The sequence below is a fragment of the Marmota marmota genome, unplaced genomic scaffold, assembly GCF_001458135.2.
Source record: "Marmota marmota marmota unplaced genomic scaffold, marMar, whole genome shotgun sequence".
NCBI classification, from domain to species: Eukaryota; Metazoa; Chordata; class Mammalia; order Rodentia; family Sciuridae; genus Marmota; species Marmota marmota.
In genome coordinates this window covers 3,204,547-3,226,050 of record NW_026000000.1, presented here as the reverse complement: position 1 = coordinate 3,226,050, position 21,504 = coordinate 3,204,547, and the positions used below count along the sequence as shown (strand labels likewise).

Here is a 21,504-nt window from a genome sequence, read left to right as displayed (position 1 = left end):
TCTGAGACAGGGTCTCACAGAGTTACCCAGGCTGGCCTCAAACTTGCAATCTAAATAGCTGGGATCACAGGCATCTTTTTTCTTTCTTAGTTAAAAATGTTTCAATTTTACCTTGGAAATAGTATTTTTAGATCCAGTTAACAATTTTACATTGTGTGAAATTCTATTTATGGCCTTGAATTTTGCTCGCCTCTTATCCCAGGGGTTTGGGAGGCTGAGGCAGGAGGATCCTGCTTTCAAAGCCAACCCCAACATCAGTGAGGAGCTAAGCAACTCAGTGAGACCCTGTCTCTAAATAAAATACAAAAAAGAGTTGGGGATGTGGCTCAGTGGTTGAGCGCCCCTGAGTTCAATGCCCGGTACTCACCTCCTGCCAAAAAAATGGCCTATAGAATCTGCATGGTGCCTAGCATTCAATAAACATTCTGCAAATGGTGTTTTGATTGTCATTTTATTATTTCAAGAAAACCTTAAAGTTTTTAAATATTTCTTGAGAAATAAAATGCTATACCCATTATGCAGATAAGGTAAGTGATCCACAAAGTGGTTAATACATGGCAAAATGGATTTTGAACCAGGGCAATTTGACTCCAGTACCTACACAGCATAAAACATTATACATAATCTCAGTTTTATAAATGATAAGACATAGAGAAGATAAATCACTGGCCCAGCAAATAGTTAAGAAAAGTCTAGATCCCAGGTTTGCCTGACACCAAATTTCAGGTCTTAACCTCTCTTGTATACTTTAAAAAGTTAGGAAAGAGGATTTTCATGTAGACACTAAGGAAGTTTGGGCATGAACATCTTGTCGCCTGTGTTTTGCAGCTCCAAAACCAGTTGTGTATTTGCAGCATGGCTTAATTGCATCTGCCAGTGACTGGATCTGTAACCTCCCCAACAACAGCTTGGCTTTCCTTCTGGCAGATAGTGGTTATGATGTATGGATGGGGAACAGCCGAGGAAACACCTGGTCCAGAAAGCACCTGAAATTGTCACCCAAGTCCTCAGAATACTGGGCGTTTAGGTAAGGGAAAACATGTTAATAAATAAAGTGTGTACCTTGCTCATTTATATGCAAGAACACTTGTTGATTTTTCCTTTGGTCTCAACGCACCCAATAGAATCCATGAGAAGGATAAATCTTATTATTTTGTATTGCTGTTTGGTTTTCACCCTCACCTCTTCCTTCCGTGTGTGTGTGTGTGTGTGTGTGTGTGTGTGTGTTTGCCAGCATGCCAGGGCCGGTGCCTCCTGATCACAGAACAGTTAGAAGAGAGAGCTGTCAGCAGCAGTGCCTGGGGTGCTGTCTGCTTCAGAAGCCTGACCTGCTTCTTTACAGGGACAAACCCATGCACTTGCATAGGAGCTAAGAATCATGCCTTGGAGGTCACCAAAGCCACTTGTTCCTTACCTCATTCCTGCCTTCCTTTTGGAAACCAGTTGGCATTTCCTTATTACAAACCACAGGGTGGTTCTGTCATTGCACTATAGCAAGTGACAAGATGATTTCCTAGGTGAGTATTTCCCAAGCTATACACAGAATCAAGAAGCACCTGAGGCCACAAAGAGACACATCACCAGGACTCTTCCCGGGAATCGGATTCAGTCCAGTCTAGGCTAAGGTCTATGAATCTGTTTGATTTATTATTCTAAATTTTAGATGAGCATTCCAAAAACTGTTGTCTTTTCTTTTCCTTTTTTTTTTTTTTTTTTTTTTTTGGTAAATCTGCTGTGAGAGTAAATGAAATAGGACTAGCTTTACAGGAAAAGTTTAGTAGTCCTTTACAAATTAAATTTCTCTGATTCCTGTTTGTTAAAAATGTCTTGTCAAATCAAAGTAAGATCCTGGAAAAAGTTTTTCAGATACATAATATCACATATTAACTCTAGTCTCATATTTTATAAAAACAGAGTATCTGTGTCTACAATGAATGTTAAATATTGCAGGTCTAAAACGAGATAGATTTTCCAATTTTATTGTTCTTATTTTTTTGGCAGTTTGGATGAGATGGCTAAATATGACCTTCCAGCCACAATCAATCTAATCATAGAGAAAACTGGACAAGAGCAACTCTACTATGTGGGCCACTCTCAGGGCACCACCATAGGTGTGTTTGGGGTTGATGTGATCAGAGAATGCGGGGAGGGGTGGGGGCTCTTCCATATTTCTGAACAGGGTCAGTATCTCTCTGCAGAGTCTCTAGTTTGGGAACTTTAAAAGGGAAACAATATCCTCTGGCTGTTTTCTGAAAACAAGGATGACAATAAGGAATTTTTTCCCAACATTGAATTTTGGAGGTTGATAGGTCTGAAAGAGAGAATTACTTTGTTTATTCAATTATGTACCCAATGAATATTTGTGAGAATTTGGGTTACATACTGGGGAAGAGGGGATAAATATGATATCCATCCTTCCTTTGATGATCACAGTCTAGAAAAGGACACAAAAAAGAAAGCAGAGAATTACAAAATTGTGATTGTATTTTACAATCAATGTGGCTTTTGCCTGCCAGGGAAGCACAGGTAGGCTGGATGTGGGTAGGGCCATGTGGGTAGAACCATGAGGCACCTCATCCTCTCTCTGTCTGTTTCTCTCATTGGAAACTACAAACATCAGAGACCAATATCTGTATTGCACAAATAGTTGAATTTAGGGTTTTTTCCCTAATTTCCAATCCTCACCAGCACTCGCTATCTTTTAATGTTGACAATGTCAAGTAATACCTTAAGATATATATATATATAATTTAAGAATCCTTAGAGGATGATTTATATATAAAATTTGAATTATCCATTTATATATATTCATATCTGTGTATTCATATATATGAAACATTCTCTAAGGATCCAATTATCCTAATTTACAGATTGAGTAAACTGAGACTCATACTGGAGAGGTAACTTTCACACAGCTAGTGAATGTGAGGCCAAGCGTGACTTTGTCTTTGTCTGACACAAAACCACAAGCTGGAATGACCCTTGGGTTTAACCACACTTCACAGAGAAGTGTGAACCCTCTCTTCCATTTCTATATAAGTAGACCTGGGATGAAAGAACTCACTTGATTCTGAATCAGTCATTCCCATCCTTGAAAAACTTAGAAATTCCTCCTCACAAATGGTTATTACTCTGAGTTGTTTTTTGTTTTGTTGTTTTTCATGTGTCTACCTTTACTATCACTTAAAATAAAGAAGTAATTGTTTTAAACCTATGAACTAGTGTCTAATTCACTTTCAGCTTTCATTGCATTCTCTACCAACCCAGAACTGGCTAAGCGAATTAAGATATTTTTTGCACTGGCACCAGTTGTCACGGTGAAGTACACCCGAAGTCCTATAAAAAAACTAACAACTCTTTCCAGGCGAACCATCAAGGTATGTAACTTCCCAAGTAAAAGTCTGAAATAATATATAGGTTTCCACTGATTTCAAAAGAAGACAAATGACAATTTACAGACATATGAGAATATAATAGATTTCTGAGGTATCCTTGTCGGTGTATTGATAAGGAATACTTTTATTAGCAGGGTTCAGGGAGCTCATTTTGATGCCATTCTACCCTGGTGTCTTCATCTATGTCTAGAAGTTTCTTTTTCATCTCGTCCCTCAATCACAGCTAAAGTGAGAGCTGATTTGATTGATTGTTGTTGGTTTGAGGAACTTCTATACTGTCTTCCATAATGGCTGTACTAATTTACATTCCCACCAATCCTCACCAGCACTCGCTATCTTTTATCCTTTTGGTAATAGTTATTCTAAGTGGAGTGAAGTGATAACTCATTGTGGCTTTAATTTCCATTTCCCTGAAGATGAGTGACGGTTGAGCAATTTTTCATACCCCTGTTGGCTATTTGCATGTCTTCTTTTAAGAAATGTCTATTGCCTATTTTTAAAATTAGACTATATTCTATTGACTTGAGTTTCTTACATGTCTTGGATATTGATCTCTTGTTAGATTAAATCTGAGAATATTTCTCTTGTTGTCTAGATTGTCTTCTCACTCTGTTGATTGTTTCCTTCACTGTGCAGAAGTTACTTAGTGTGACACAATCTCTTGTGTCTATTTTTTCCTGTGCTTTTTGGGTATCAAATATATAAAAAATCCTTGCACATTCCAATGTCCTAAAGTATTTTCTCTGTGCTTCCTGAGTTTCAGTTCTTGCATTTAAGCTTTAATCTATTTTGAGTTGATGTTTGTATATGGTGAGAAATAGAGTCTAGCTTCACTCATCCACGTGTGGATGTCCAATTCTCGCAGCACCATTTATTGAAGAAGCTAACCTTTCCTTAATGCGTATTCTTTGCACAGTTGTTGAGATAAGTTGTCTATGGATGTGTGGATTTACTTCTAGGCTATTTACTTTGGTTCATCAGCCTATGTGTCTGTTTTCATACCAATACCATCCAGTTTTGATTAAGATACTTTTACATTTTAAAGTCTGGTAGAGTAATGCCTCTTGTTTTAGTCTTTTGCTCGAGATTGCTTTGGTTTTCTTTGCATCTCTATATGAACTTTAGAATGTTTCCTAGTTTTGTGAAGAATGTCATTGGTATTTAAATTAGTATTGCATTAAATCTGAAGAGTTCTTTCAGTAGTATGTACGCATTAACAATATGATTCTTCCAATTCATGAACACAAAATATCTACTTTTTTGGTGTCCTGTTCAATTTGTTTTCATTAGTGATTCATCATTTTCATTGCAGAGATCTTTTACCTTTTTGGTTAAATTTATTCTAACACATTTTAATTTTTGTAGCTATTCTAAATGAAATTACTTTATTTCTTTTTTTTTCTTTTCTTTTTTAGATAATTCTGTATTTGTAGGTAGAAACAATATTGGGTTTTGCATGTTAACCATGTATCCTACAACTTTGTCAAATTCATTTATTATTTCTAATAGACTTTTGGTGGACTCTTTGGTGAGTCTTTTCTTTGTAAAAGATTGTATCATCTGCAAATAATGATAATTCAAACTTGTCCTTACAAATTAGATGCCCTTTATTTATTTATTTTTGACTGATTACACTACCATATTGAATTAAAATGATGACAGGAAACATCCCTGTCTTGTTTCAGATCCTAGAGAGAAAGCTCTCCATTTTCCTCATTCAGTATGGTGTTAGCTGTGGTCTTTTAACATGTGGCTCTTATTATATTGAACTACATTCCTTTTATACCTAATTTGTTCAAAGTTTTTATCATGATGTTGAATTTTTTGAATGCTTTTGCTCTATCTATTGAGGTGATCATATGGCTTTTGATCTTCATTTGGTTGATGTGGTATATAATGTTTATTAATTTGGATAATGGTGAATCATCTTTGCATCCCTGGGATGGGTTCCATCCATCATGGCAAATAACATTTTACATGTGCTGTTAGGTTTGGTTTGCTAGTATTTTGTTAAAGATTTTTCCATCTGCTTATCAAGGAATTGGCCTTTAGCTTTCTGGCTTTGTTATTTCTTTATCTGGTGTTGGTATCAGGGTAATTCTGGCTTCATAAAATGAGATTAAAATAATTTCCTCCATGTAAATTTTTTTGAATAATTTGAGAAGAATTTGTACTAGTTCTTCTGTAAATATTTGGTAGAATTCAGAAGCAAAGGCATCTAGTCCTGCACTTTTCTTTGGAGACATTTTATTATTGATTCTTTTTACTTTTTATTGCTCTGCTCAGTCCTGGCAAGGTATATGTCTAAGAATTTGTCCATTTCTTATAGATTGTCCATCTGTTGGCATATACTTGCTCATCATAATCTTATATGATCCTCATATTTCTGTGGTATCTGTTGAAATGGCAATGGCTCCTTTCTTGTCTCTGATTTTATTTATTTGAGTCTTCTCTTTTTTCTTAGTTTGTCAAAGTGAAAGTCCATCAAGTTTGTTTATGCTTTTGAAAAACCTGATCATTTCAATGATCTTTTATATTCTTTTTAAAGTTTCAATTTTAGTTATTTCTCCTGTGATTGATTGATTTTATTTTATTTATTTATTTGTTTATTTTGGTACCAGGGATTGAACTCACGAACACTTGACCACCGAGCCACATACCATCCCTATTTAGTATTTTATTTAGAGACAGGGTCTTGCTGAGTTGCTCAGCATCTTGCTTTTGCTGAGGCTGGTTGAACTCACAATCCTCCTGCCTCCGCCTCCAGAGCCCCTGTGATTACAGGTGTGTGCCACCATGCTCTCCTGTGATTCTTATTATTTTGAAGTTGGTTTGCTCTAGTTTTTCTAGTTTCTTGTGGTGCAAAAATAGCTTGTTCGCTTGAGATCTTCCTGCTCTTTTGATGTAGGCATTGATTACTATAAACTTCCCCCTCAGTACTTGTTTTGCTCTATCTCATAGGTTTAGATTTGTTGTGCTTCCATTATTCATTGTTTCAAGAAGATTTTTAATTTTATTTGTAATTTCTTCCTTGATCAATGACAGTTCAGGAATAAACTGAGATTTGTTTTGTGGCAAACATATGATATATGCTAAAGAATGTTCCAGGTAGTATATTTCTTTTGATACAGTAAGTAATTTTGAGTGTTCATCTGTTTGTATTAAATTTAACTCACATAAGGCACAAGCATAAGAATCTGAGTGAAGAAGAACTATGTTCACCTTCTGCCTCTGCATCCTGCTCTTCATGACAGTGGACAAGTTATTTAACCATTCTAAACCTCAGTTTTCACATTTATAAAATGGGTAAAATTTGTTAAGTTGGGATAGCAACTGAGATAATATATGTTTAGGCATCATATCTGGTTTATTAATTGGTGCTTACTAATTATTATTTGGTGTTATTAATTGTATTAATCAAACTTATGTTAGATTCAAAGCCAGAGTATTTGGTGTTACAAATCTCCTGTTCATTTCCCTTTCTCTCTTTTCCACTCTTCATTCTGCCCCTAAGCATATATATCTTTATAATATTGTCTCCCAAATTTTTTTATTTATATCTTTCTTTGATCCTTTCCTCTTTATCGTTTTTTATTTTTTTTTTAGGGGTTTTAGTATTGTCTTCATCTCTTAAAATAAAAACCTAGGCAGGCACGGTGGCATATGCCTGTAATCCCAGCATTTCAGGAGGTTGAAGCAGGAGGATCACGAGTTCAAAGCCAGTCTCAGCAAAAAGCAAGGTGCTAAGCAACTCAATGAGACTCTGTCTCTAAATAAAATACAAAATGGGGTTGGGGATGTGGCTCAGTGGTCGAATGCCCTGTAGTTTAGTCACCAGTACCAAAAAAAAAGGAAAATAAAAAATAAGGACCTAAGTCTCAGTGAGGCTAAGCAATCTCTCTCAAGTCATCCAGCTAATTGCGTGATAGAGCCAAAACTTGAGCACAGATCTGATCAGGCAGCTCAAGTTCAGTGTTTGCTTATATGTAATGGTTTCTCCACTTTTTCAATGCCAAATTGAAGAAATCAGTCCTGGTTCTTCATATTCCCATGCACAAGAGTGAATCCAGTCCATGTTCTGCTGGGCAAGTCATGTATCCTTGCATCGAACCATGTCTCCAGAAGAAAGGGTGACTTTTCTGATGCTAACCAGAGGACATCTGTCTTCCTAGTATTATGTGACAAACATGCCCCCTACAGAATCAAATTGGAATTACACCTGCAAGTTAGCATGTTTGCTACTTTGGAAGTGCTGTCTTACTAGCCTGCATTGCAATCCTGTCTTTTCGGTTAGGATGAAGGAGTAATTATTTGTCTTTGGGTAAATAGGTAGGGGGAGAGTCAAGTCAGAGACTATCCTGCTAATTAACCCTGTATTGGGGAAAGCTAACTACCAGAACTGTTAGTCGCCTAGGGTGCATTGTGGGAGGTATATAACCTTTTCCTTTCACATCAAATTTTCATGGTTGATTACTTTTATGTATTGACTATTTCTTTTCACATCTAGTTTTTAAAGCATGGAAACAGTATTGGTAAATGAAAAATAAAAATGTTCAATGATTAAAATTAGGTCCTACCTTTTGTTCAGCTCTTAACTCATTATTTAAGTTGTTACATTTGAGAACTTTGAATAGATGACAATATGTTATCCAAGATTCCTAGTAATTATGACAAAATGAAGAAAAAGTCAAAGTGTATTTGATAAGATCTTCAATGGTCTCTTATTATTTTCCAGACCTAAAGAATCAAGAAATATGAACTGGTGTGATATTTTGTAGTTCTTGCCTTCTTTTCCTTTTCTTCCCTCCTCCTTCATCTCCTTCTTTACCATTTTTCTTCCTCTTCCTTTTCTTTCTCTTTTTCTTCCTTCCTTTCTTCCTTTCCTTCTTTCTCTCCTTCTCTCTCTCCTTTCTTCTTTTTCTCTTTGATATGGACAGAAATATTAGTTAGTTCCTAGTATTTTATATTTTACATTAAAATTTCATAATATATCAAATATTCTATTAAATAAGAATTCCCTCCAATCCTTCAACACAAACCCTCAATATAACTATTTTTCAAACTCAGAATTCAACAAGTTAAAGTTATACCTAGTAAGAATTTATTGGATCCAGTTTACCAAAGATAGTATAAAATTTTGTAGTACATTAGTGGAATAAAAAAATAATGAATGCCAGTTATTACTGGTTTTTAGTTATAATTGCCAGTTAGTAAAGAGTTTCAGGAGAAAGAAATGCCAGTTTTTCTGTAAATGGTATTTCCAAAAGTTCTAAGAGGTTAAAAAAAGTCTCTTGGAAGATGGAAAAATATACCCTGTTCATGGATTGGCAGAACTAACATCATCAAAATGGCAATATTACCAAAAGTTCTCTATAGGNGGGGAGGGGAGGGGAGAGGTGGGGAGGGGGGAGGGTGGAGGATGGTAAAGGCAGCGGAGCACAACAGACACTAGGATGGCAATTTGTAAATCAATGGATGTGTAACTGATGTGATTCTGCAATCTGTGTATGGGGTGAAGGTGGGAGTTCATAACCCACTTGAATCAAAGTGTCAAATATGATATGCCAAGAAATTTGTAACATTTTGAACAACCCACAATAAAAAATTAAAAAAAAAAAAGTCTTTTCACATAATACTTATTTTATTACCCTAAGATTATAAAATTATATATTATAAAACAAATATTGTATTAATATGCACAGGGATATGAAGGAAGTTCATAAGGTCCACTTTGCCTGAAATACAATTAGAAGAAATCATTTTAAGCATTTTAAGCATTAAGAGACTCTGGAAGGATTGGCTCATTAACTTGTATCAGTCACTTATCATAATAACAGAGCTATTGTTTGCTGCTAGGAACTACACAAGGTGTAGTTTTAAGCATTATCTGTTATCTTTATGATGATTCTACCTAGTAGATAAAAATTTTCCCATTTTATAGTTGAAAAATTCAGGGAAATAAAAACTAAAATACTTTCCTAAATTATAAGAGACAGAATCTGAATCAAACATAGATATACCTGACTCCAAAGCTGTACTAACTTTATATGGGAACTGGTCTTTCAGAGAGCCTGCCAAAATATTTCCCAATTAAAGATTTGTGGGGGAAAAAACCATCAAGAGGTGAGTTGGGAGGACTACAAAGACAAAATTTAACAAAACTCATGGTTTCATTGAGTATTAACACTGAACTGATGTCACCTCCTGTCCAGTGCTTGTTTGAATTGCCATTCATTTTCCACTCTTGACATCCACATTCATGAAATTTGATCATGTCTTACAGGCACTGTTTGGTGACAAAATGTTCTCCCCTCACACATTGATGGAACAATTTATTGCCACCAAAATGTGCAATCGGAAGATATTCCATCATATGTGCAGCAACTTCATGTTCACTGTAACTGGATTTGATCCCCAAAACCTAAACATGGTATGTATAAGTAGTCAAGTCTCAGAAAACAATGGTTTTGCTGCACCAAGGTGATGGGAGTTTACTCTGGGTTACATAGAAACCACATTTCAAGGTCTCCTTTTTGTCTCTTGGAATGTAATTTTTATGTTCATGGCTTCTAACCAAGTTTGGGAATCTTACCCATTCTCATAGGAGGATTTGAGAAGAAGGCTTTGCTGCCAAAATTTCTCACCAACTCTTGGTGTTGGCTAAAAAATGTCACAAAGAAAAAGTCCTTCAGTTAGGCGAGTGCTATGGTTTTGAAGTTTAGCTTGCTATTCCTGAGCTACATCTCAGATCTACTGAAGTAAAGTAAAATCTCAGGAAGTGATTCTAGACATCTTTTTTTTTTCAATTTTCCACATTCAAAGGTGATTTGGAAATGATTATTTTGTGGAACACTCATTAATCAAATGAAATAAAGGGATGGCTCTTCAATGACAGGTACAGCTTTTGTGTTCAAGGGAAACTGAGAGGAATTGGTGTTGGGGTTCTTGTCAGGTTACTTCTAACAACTGAGATTCCTTTCCTCAGTTATCACTAACTGACTTGATGAGCAAAAGGGGGAAAGACAGGAAGTTAGTTTACTTCTCACTTGGAGAGGAACTGTTTGAAACCAGAGGAGGAAGAGAGGTGGTCTCCGTTTATCTCAGAGATTCAAGCCCAGAGCCTGACTGTCCTCTGCCAGAATCATTAAAATTTTCCTTGCAGTTAAGACTTTCATAAAAGGATTTCTATGCAAAGCATGACTGAGCCACTGCCTTTGTACACTCCTCTTTTAGTGTCTCGATTTTCTAGGGAAACTATGCTTGGTTATCACGGGGAACATCTCATGTAGATGAAGACATGTAGGCAAAGCTAAGTCAAAAGACCTAGAAATAAACACAAAACACAGTAATTTTTAAAGTAGCCTCTTAACTTGGCTGAATTTGATAAAGAAAGACTTTACCAAAAAACACTTTTGTCTATTCATTGGAGGCCCTTGTCGTCTCTGCACATAATCATATCATCCTTTTTCTCACTGTAGGGACTGGATTATGCATTATTACAGTATCTGCAAGGCTGTTTGTTTTAGTGAAGCATAACTAGGGGTACATAGTAAGTAACCTTTATGGAATTTTGAAAAAATTAACATGTCCCAAACTCTAGATATTTTGATTTTTATTCAGTAGTTTTGAATAGCTTATCAATAAGTGTATATATATTTTTAAAGCTCCAAGATGTTTCTAGTGCTCACTTTGATAGAAAAATAATTCTTTCAAAATAAAATTTATTTTGAAAAAAATGTAACTGAAAATATGAAAGAATATAGAGGTTTTTTGTTGTTGTTTTGATCCAGAAGAAATCTAAATATATTGAATGAATTATGTCCTACAAATTTTTAAAGAGCCTCATGAAACATTTAACAGTTTGTTTTAAATCAAGCAAACAAAAGGAAACATTCATATCTATTCTTAGTGTTTTGTGATCAAAGCTTTCTCTGAATGAACTTTGGGACTTACCAGGGAGAAGGAGAAGGTCGCTAAGGTTTTTGATCCCTTGACCTTCTATACTCTTTGATCTATGTGAGGAGTCAGGAAAGAATAGGTGCCTTACCTCTGTCTTCAACCAGTGGGATTCTCTCTGTGGGCCACATGAAGTCACCACCCAGAGCAAAGAAACAGCTGTGGGAAGGAGAAAGTGCTTAAACAGGGTTCTTTGGTTATATGGTAATAGGGTATGATACATGTTTTTTTTTTTTCCCTAAATGATAATATTAATAGCAACAACAAAAATAAAAAGAAGAAATTATAGAGTTTCTCACAAATGTTCACTTGTGGTATGATTAGCCTCTAGATGAGAAATTGTCTCTTCACAGAGTCGCTTGGATGTCTATTTGGCACAGAGCCCCGCAGGAACATCTGTTCAGAACATGCTGCACTGGGCCCAGGTATGCATTTCCTGTCCCTGACTAATGCATCCATATCTGTTTGTGAGATTTCCTAAGAGTACACCTGGGAACTCACTGCAGGGCCGCTGCCACTGTCATATTGATGTTTCTGAAATCAGCACTAACTCTTCATTTGGATTTCCTTTGCTCCTCTCTATTCTCCTGTCTTCAGTGTCTGGGTTATAAAACTGATTCCCACATATTTATACCAAGTTCTGATCCTTAAATTATTATATGTTGCCTTTTCAAGCTTTTATTTACTCTTTTTTGGAAATCACTATATCTAATAGAATTGTATTTTATTCTAGAAAGATCTGTTCATTCTCCAGTTGGCATAAGGGACATTTTAAAGTGTAGAAATAATGTTTAATGCAGAAAAAAATAAAATGCTAGGGAAAGATTTAAATAGATTGATAGTTTGCATTTTTACTCTCAGTTAAAATTTTTGTTTTATTACATTACTCAATGTTTTGTAGCCTTGAAGATAAGCCAAATTCACTTGTTGTACCTTTCTGAGTAGAGTGTGTGTGTGTGTGTGTGTGTGTTGTATGAGAAAAAGAGAGCCCCAGGAATTTGCATTTCAACCTACTTACTAATAAATATGTTCTTTATTTTCAAGTTGAGAATCACTGTTACAGATAGTGTGAAACACTGGTTGAGGCTTTCTGAAATGCATTGAAGAATCTGCCCTCCACCACACCCTTTGGGCATGATAGCTTATATAATATAGGCTGATTTATATAGTGTAAATATATATATATATAATTTGTCATTCGATATATTATACATCTCACAGTTGACTTCTCTTAAGGAGAACTCTTTTTGACAGAAAGTTTTTTCTAAGGTAGAGATAAATAGTGGTGGAAATAAAATATTTGGTTGAAAGATATGTAGACAGCTAGGGCAAGGGTAATGATCATAATGATGTCACAGATTGAGCATCTCTAATCTAAAACTTGTGCCCAGAGAGTTTTGGATTTTTGGCGTATTTTGGACTAAGAATTATCAGATCTGATAATGTCTATGCAAATATTCCAACATCTAAAAAACCCTGAAATATGAAGAAATTTTGGCTCTGGTTTCTTCACAAGAATTTCAGTGAAGTTATGACTTGCATAAATTAGTAAAAATAGCTACTTGTCAAACATTACTAGGTGCCACATGCTTTATATACAGTACCCTATTAATCCTCACAGTCCTATGAAAAGAATGTCACTATCATTGTCATTTCACAAATATTTTGTCCTGGATAATGAATTTAGTCATCCATTAAACATGAATACAAACCAGATTCATTTGATGCTAGAGCCCAAGTCCTAAATAGTACATTCTGTTACCTCTCCTTACTGAAATATTGCAGAATTCAATAGTAGCAAATTGCTGCCTGCATCAATATAAGCTATGAGGGGCATAAGTTTGAACCAAAAATCAGGATTAAATCAATGAGGAGGGAAAATATAAAATTCAAGCTAAGAAAAAACTGTTAGTGTAGTCTGAGGATCATTTAATGAAGTGCTTGAGGTAAACGTATGTGAAGATTATCTGCTTCCTCAATCCAACATGGGTGACAAACAATAGAAAAAGGAAGTACTGAATGCATGGATATTTCTATTCTATTTGAAATCTAAACACCAAAATGCATAAATAGTTATTATGCACAGTGTCTCAAACACTTATCCCATGGCTATATTGGACAAAATTTTTTAAGGATGGGGAATGTGGTCTTAATAGCTTAGACCACTTGATGAAGATAATAAGGTGCAAAGTTGTTTATTAACAATTATAGAATTTTTTAATGCTGGAAATGTATAGCCGGTGCCATTTAAAAATATATATATGTATATTGTGTTTTATATTGCTGTCACCAAAATACCCAAACAGGCCAATTTAGAAGAGAAAAAGTTTATTTGGGGCTCACAACTTCAGAGGTCTTTTTATGATCTGCTGATTTCATTGCTCTGAACCCAAGGTGAGGCTAAGCATCATGGCCACTGCATATGGTGGAAGAAAGCTATTCAGATCTAGGCAGCAAGGAAGCAGAAAGAGAGGAAAAGGGTACTTAGGGAAGATGAACACTTCCAGGGTACATCCCCAGTGACCAACATCCTCCAGCCACAACTTACCTGCATACAGTTACTACCCAATTAGTCCATTTAAACTAGGATGGTCAGATTAGGTTATGACTCTCATAATCTAATTATTTAACTCCTGAATATTCTTGGATTAATATAGGATCTTTTGGTGAACACCTAATATACAAATCATGACATTCTACCCATGGCCCCCAAAAGTTGATGTCCATCCCACAATGCTAAATGCATTGTGTTCATTTATACCTTATTATCTTCATCAAGTGGTCTAAGCTCTTAAGACCACATTCCCTATCCTTAAAATTTTTCATCAAATTAGCTAGGCCCTGAGTGTTTGAGACACTCCACATGACTATTTTTTTTTTGCATTTGGGATTTAGATTTCAAATATTGTATTAAATGCATTCTGTGCATTTAGTACTTCTCCAAGACTCCCTATAGTCTTAACAGTGCCAGAATTTCCCCTAAGTCTAAGTCTCATTTGAGACTCAAGGCAAACTCTTGACTCTGAGTCCCTATGATGATCAAAAGCAAGTTACATATGTTCAATATACAATGGCACAGGATAAACATTCACATTCCAAAAGGGAGGAATGAGGCATAGGAAGAAGGGCTGGGACTAAAACACAGCCCAAACCAGTTGGTCCAACAAATCCTGTCGTGCTATCCATGGTGTCAGGGGCATATACCACTGAGATAGTCTGTCCAAAGGGATTGGGAAGATTTGCTCCTTTTCATCCTTTCCCCCGTGCCAAATGCAGCCCACGTGACCCCTCTCTGCAGCTAGCAGCTTTCCTTAGCAGTCCGTTCATGTTACAGGCATCTTTTAATTCCTGGGATTTCCATTCCATCTTTGGCTTCACCTACAGAGCTTAGTGCACTGTCTTCTCAGGGAAAGCCCATGAGGACGTAAACCCTGATACACTTTACCTGGCCTCCTAGGCCTTCCCTTGAAATCTCAGTGGAAGTCTCCTTGATCACCTAAGTTCAGCTTCCTGAATTACTGCAGAACCAGCACTATGTGAATGAAGCCAAGGTCTGCTACCACTGAAGCAGTAATTAAGTCCCCTTGGACTATTACTTCAATGTCCTCTGGCTAGCTGGGTGGTTGAGTATGATGAAACAACTTCTTAGGCTCCCTGTGTGAGAAGAGTGCCTTCGTGACTGCTTCTGAAAGTAATTTTTATTTCTATACCCTTGAGCCTGAATTAGTGTGGTCTTTTCAATTCCTGAGATGCACTCAAGCCCTCTTTCTTAGTGCCTCTGTCAAAGTATTTAGCATCTCTTTAGTGACTATAATATCGTTAATAACCATGACTTCCACGGCCCTGGTTTTACATGCACTTTTCTGGCCAAAGTGCAAGTTTTTAAAATAATCCTTCTCTGTTTTCTGATCCTTATTCTCACAGTAAACTCGGCTTAATGCTGCCAGAAATATCCATGACATGGCCTAAATGCTGTTCTGTCCTGAAATTTCTTCCACCAGATTCATTAGTCCATTACCTTTAAATCCAGATTCATGCAAAGTCTGAGGACAAAGGCCAAATGTAGACAAGTTCTTTTTCAGAAGGTAACATGAGTGGCCTCTAGTCCAGTTCCCAATATAATCCTTGTTTCCCTCTGAAACCTCATGCGCATAGTACAATCTGCATTCTGGTTTTCTGGGCTTCCACCAGAATCACCTATTAACCTCCATTTATGATATCCTAAAGTTTCTCTAGCATTCATCTCCAAACCTTTCCAAACTCCTCCTACAAGCCAATTCCAATGGCTTGGAATTGTTTAGAACCACATGGTCAGGTTAGTCACAGCAACATCCCTACTTCTGGTACCAATTTTTGTGTTAGTTTTTTTTTTTTTTTTTTTTTTTTTTTTGGTCACTGTGACCAAAATACTCAATGAGAACAATTTAAAGAAAGAAAAGTTTATTTGGGGGCTCACAATTTGGGGAGATTCAGTCCATGGTCAGTTAATTCCATTGCTCTAGGTTCAAGGTCAAATAGAACATCATGATGGAAGGGTATGGTGGAGGAGCACTGATCCACTCATAGTGGCCAGAAAGCAGAAAGAGGGAGAGATGAGAAGGGGCTGCAGGGAAGATGAATCCCTTCAGAGCACACTCCTAGTGACTTACCTCCTTTAACCAGAGTTACCACCTAGTAAGTTCATTTAAACTTCTCAGGTTGGACAGATTAGTTACAGCTCTTATAATCTAATGATTTCATCACTGAATATTCCTGTATTGTTTGGAATCTCTTGGAAGACTCCTCATATCCAAATCAAATCATATATATATCCAAATCATAACCATATATACAAATAATATATATCAAATATATATCCAAATCATATATATATATATATATATATATATATATATATATATATATATATATTCCTGAAGCCAAGATATTAACATCTCTGACAGCCTTTAAAAATGATTTGATGTGCAATATTGTAACATTTAAAGGCATTGCTGTCTGAAAATTGTCACTGGAAAAATGCAAGATAGGAAGTGTTTGTGTAAGTTCTGTGAATTTGTATTTATTTTTTATTATTTGACTGACTTATTGAAATTTGGCTAAAGAGTTGGAATATCAGTCTTCTTTTTAAATCTTTTGCTTGCTAACTTTAAATGTGCACTGTTCTCTTATATCATTTCAATGTGTTTATTATTTTTGTTTTATCTTAGGCAGTTAATTCTGGTCAGTTTCAAGCCTTTGACTGGGGACAACCTGATCAGAACATGATGCACTTCCATCGGGTATAGTAATAATAATCATAGTCAGTGACATGAAAATGAATTAATAAAAATATTATCCACTTCCTAAGTACCTACTACTTCCCATTCAGTACCATTCATATTGCTCATTGTTGTTATCACATGCTGTTTATTGGGTCTTGTCAATGTGTCATGTCATTATTTCTCATTCTCACAATGATCTTGTAAGGTAATAATATTGTCATTTTTTCCAGAGGCTTGAAGAGGTTAGATAAATTGCCAAAAGTAGTTAGCCAATTAATAACCAGAATATGACAACCCACCAAGGGATTCCTAGATCTAAAAGTCCATTTTTCTTCTACTACAATTATTCTGCCTCAAGATATAAAAACTTCTCAACATTTAATTAACTCTAAATTTTGAAGAGTAAATTAAAAATACACAATCTTGCTGGGCCCAGTAGTGGCACATGCCTGTAATCCCAACCGCTTGGGAGGCTGGAGCAGGACAATTGTGAGTTCAAGGCCAGCCTCAGCAACTTATCAAGACCCTAAGCAACTCAGTGAAACCCTGTCTCTAAATAAAAAGGTCTTGGGATGTCGCTTACTTGTTAAGTGTTAACTCAGTGTTCTGAGTTAAATCCCTGGTATTAAAAACAAAAAAACAAAAGCACAATCTTTGTTTTTAAAGCATATTTTCTAACTTCTATTCCATTTCTAATAGAATAAACTTTGATCTAATAGTTTTTGATATGCTATTTACTAACAACTTTTAAAAACCTACATAACATGCATCATTAAAGATATCTACCAAAATCATCACCCTTAGGAAGGCACTATCTGCCAGAGAATTGTGTATAAAAATATTTCTTGAAATAACCTACAGAAACTTTTAGAGCAAATATTCCATATTAAAACAAAATATTCTATGTAAAAAAAGTATATGTTATTGTTATTGCTATTTGTCCCCAGTATATGTAAGGGAATCCACTAATTATTTTGGCTTCTTAATTATAGACTAAACTCAAACTGAACAAAGTATGCATGTTTTTCAAATTTGTGATGTGTAAGCTTGGAAATTTTTAAAACAGCAATGTTCAGTGCCACCATAAAAATAATAATAGTGAATATTTATAATTTCAACTAGTGTGAGAAATCTAATTTTTCTCCTAAGCTGCTATATTTAGAAGTGCATGAGACTCGGGTTGGGATGCCTCACATATATTATGTCAGAGTGCTATTTTCTCTAGTAATTCATGAATTCTTTGTCCTAGCAAGAGTTTATGATTTCTTGAGGAAAAGCCTTTCAGATAATGACCTTACCTTATAAGACTCTGATACCTGCTTGGATGAAAGCTGGGTAGCATGTACTAGCTTTATCATTATGTTTGCAGATCCCATCACAATTATGCCTGCATGGTGACTCAGGTTCCGATGTAGGTCTTTAGCTTGGAACTTTGGGTGGGGGAAGGAAAACTCAAAGCAGAAGATGAACTACATACATGTTTAAAAGGCAATAACCTTAATCACAGCTGTAATTAATAGCAGCATAAATTTGGCAGGTGCAATTACCAATGTAATCACCAGTAATCCTTTGTTCCTAAGAAAGTCACTCATTTTTGATAGTTACATACAATTTTTAATTATCTACTTAAAAATAAATTTTAATATATTCCAGGCCAAGATATACCACATATAACTTAAATCCAAATTTTGATGTTCATTTTGGCTTTGACATTTTCTGGACATCCACTTTCATCCTTAGCAAAGTAATTAAATCATTGAAGTGAAGGAGTTCTGATTTCAGGGACTCTCAGACCCACTCTGTGGCTCAAAGCTTGCTGGTGTTTATTGCTGCCTCTGTAATGCTTTGTCTTTCTATTCTTCATCATTCTACATCTTTGCATTTAAATATGTATGCTTTATAGTCTGCTGTCAAGAAAACAGCAGTCAGAACAAGCAGGTCTCTTCATTCATCAGTGCACTTTGCATTTAGGGCCCTTTGCCGAGCTTTCTGGAACCCATCTTCCCTGTCCACACCCCTGGTCGTGGCTATGTACTCACTTCTTTCTCTGCCCTTTGTGTTGCCTTCTCAAAACTACACATTCTCATCTACCATTTTTTCTTAAAGCTCCTAAACTATAGGGAAGCAGGATATGCTTACAATATGTAGTAATGCAAAGACTCAGGTAGCAACCCATTAACTGATGGAAATACCTGATGTGACTACTATATCAGAGGGCTCTGCCTGAATTTTTCTCTCCTAAGAGAACCTGAGGTACAGTCATCTCCAGGCACATTTCTGTTGTTCTGAGAAACCTCTTCCAGGCCAGGGTCACAGTTTCCTTACAATCTATATCTTTGTCCTTCTTACCTCTTCCTCCAAGTCTGTCACAAATTAGTGTACTATTCAATTAGGGCTGCCATAACAAAATGCCATACACTGGGTGACTCAAATGATAGGAATTTATTTTCTGTCGGTTTGGAAGGCTGGATGTCTGAGATTAGGGTACGAGCATGGCTGGGTTCTAGTGAGGCTCTTTTCCTAGCTTGCAGATGGCACCTTTCTAATGTGTGCTCACATGGTGCAGGTGTGCTCCTTTGTTCTTGCTCCTGGAGAGAGAGAAAGGGAGAGAGAGAATCCTTACCTTTTTATAAGATTTTCAATTCTATGGAGTTAGGAATGCACACTTATAATCTAATTTAACCTTAATTACCTCCTAAAAGCCCTGTCTCCATATCTCCACACACCTTCACTTTGGGGGTTAGGACTTCAACATATAAATCTGGAGAGGATACAAATTCAGTACACAGCATATAATAATCAGAAATTATTTTTGATAGACAATTATTCAGTTGTAATTAGCAAAACCAACTCTATTTCATATTTTTAAAAATAGTACTACATACTGAACTCATGAGTACTAGTTAAGTGGCAATATACAGGAACTTAAACACCACCACATCTCCGTCTCTCTCTTGCTCTTCCTCTCTATCTTTCCTTCTCCCTCTTTCAACTTTCATCTGAGATGCTTATTTCTATTGTTAGACTCTTTCCAACAAAGTGCTAAGAGGGTTACTGGATATATTTAGCTTATATAGTTCTAGCAATTGGAATTCCACAGAAAAAATCTAATATTTTCTCAGTAGCTCTGGCAGAAAGTTCCAGACTAACCTATGATACAGATTCAGTGATATGCCAAGTTATTATTATTCAATCTCTGTGGCCAGAAGAATGAGAGATTAATTGACCATACCTAGTCACTTGGTTGGGATTGTGTTGAATCAGCACAGGAAAGAAGGTAAGGAAAAACTTGCTGGAGCAAGTTTAATGCTATTTCTCTATAGCAGACTGGCTTCTTCTAAAACTCATATTTCATTATTTTTATGTATTGGTTATCAGTACTCCCCAAAGAAACTGCTGATATATAAGTGTCAATAATGCCACTGAGCCCAGATTTCTGCATATGACAAGGGGATATTTGTCCTATTCAACATTTTGTTTGTAAAGATGTGCTTTCTGATAAAGTACAACTAGAAAGACGATTCCCCACAAAAATACAAGTCTTCCTCTTGGATTCTTTCCTATTTTCCCAAAACTGCAAGTCAGGATTGTAATAGCTTTTGTTTATTTTGTATTCACAATGCATATCATCGGACAAAAGTATTTTCAAATGTTTTTAACCTTTTAATGTTTACGAATCAAATGTATCCAAGCTGCACACTTTGAGCATTTGAAAAACTTGCTTCACAACTGAGAATTAATGTCACTTTTATAATGCAGTTTTTTTTTTTTATCGTCCTCTCTCCATCTCTTTCATCATACTTAGCTCATACCTCCTTTATACAACGTTACTGAGATGGAAGTTCCAACAGCCATTTGGAGTGGTGGACAGGATATTTTGGCTGATCCCAAGGACGTTGAAAATTTGCTACCTAAAATTGCCAACCTCATTTATTACAAGGCGATCCCATACTACAATCATATGGATTTTTATCTTGGACAGGATGCTCCCCAGGAAATTTACCAAGACCTAATTAAATTGATGGAGGAATGTTTACAAAACAAAACACACTTTTTTCTCTAAACACATGGATTTCTTGTAATAGTAATGAGGTGTGCTGACCCTAAGGTGATTTCCCAGTGACTTTCACCATCTGATGTCCCCTCCCTTTGAGTGTGAATGGGACCTGAGTCTTCCATCTAGCCAAGAGAATTGGCAAAGATGTCACACCTTTGGTTAGGTTATACCAAGTAACACAGGTTGATGGGATGTAATTCCATAATTACATTGCATTGTATGTGAATCTATCTAAGCAGACCCAAATAAGAGAATCTTCCTGTTGGTTTGATGAAATGAAGAGATATGTTGAGAAAACCACATTGCAAGAACAGCATGTGGCTTCTAAGACCTGAGAGTGACCTCCATTGGATAACTAGCAAAAAAACGGACCCATAGTCATATGGCCACAAGAAATTGATTGTGCCTAAAACCTGTTGCTACTTGGAAGCCTGTTCTTGCATAACAAAGCCTCCTACTGAGAGACCAACCTTGACTGCAGCCTGTGAAATCCTGGGCAGACAACCCAGCTATACTATGCCTAGACTCCTCACCCACAGAAACAGTGAAATAATAAATATTTGGTTCTAAATTGCTAAATTTGTGGTAATTTGTTATCAGAAATAGTAAACTATTACTACTAGTTATTATTGTTAATATATAATAATTATTTTATATAATAAATATAATATTTAATTCATTATATTATGTCTATTCTACATAATGTTATTATGTGATCTTCTATAATTTGTTACATACAACATATCACATTTATAATCCATATCATACTATGATACTGTATATATTGTTATTATTCTGTCTATATGGTTGAAAATTTGATAGATCCTATTCATTA

General features: G+C 35.8%; 1 protein-coding gene across 1 annotated transcript in view; it reads left to right on the top strand.

Moving 5' to 3' along the window:
• The window catches only part of Lipk (lipase family member K), a 38,153-nt gene extending 16,914 nt beyond the window's left edge, over window positions 1-21,239 (top strand). Inside the window, exons 4-10 of the mRNA XM_015498963.2 lie at window positions 829-1,027; window positions 2,002-2,111; window positions 3,241-3,377; window positions 9,679-9,825; window positions 11,705-11,776; window positions 16,559-16,630; window positions 20,418-21,239. Coding sequence (XP_015354449.1) covers window positions 829-1,027; window positions 2,002-2,111; window positions 3,241-3,377; window positions 9,679-9,825; window positions 11,705-11,776; window positions 16,559-16,630; window positions 20,418-20,675 — 995 coding nt within the window. The 3' untranslated portion in view covers window positions 20,676-21,239. The remainder of the gene's footprint in view (window positions 1-828; window positions 1,028-2,001; window positions 2,112-3,240; window positions 3,378-9,678; window positions 9,826-11,704; window positions 11,777-16,558; window positions 16,631-20,417) is intronic.
• Window positions 21,240-21,504: the final 265 nt, after the last annotated feature.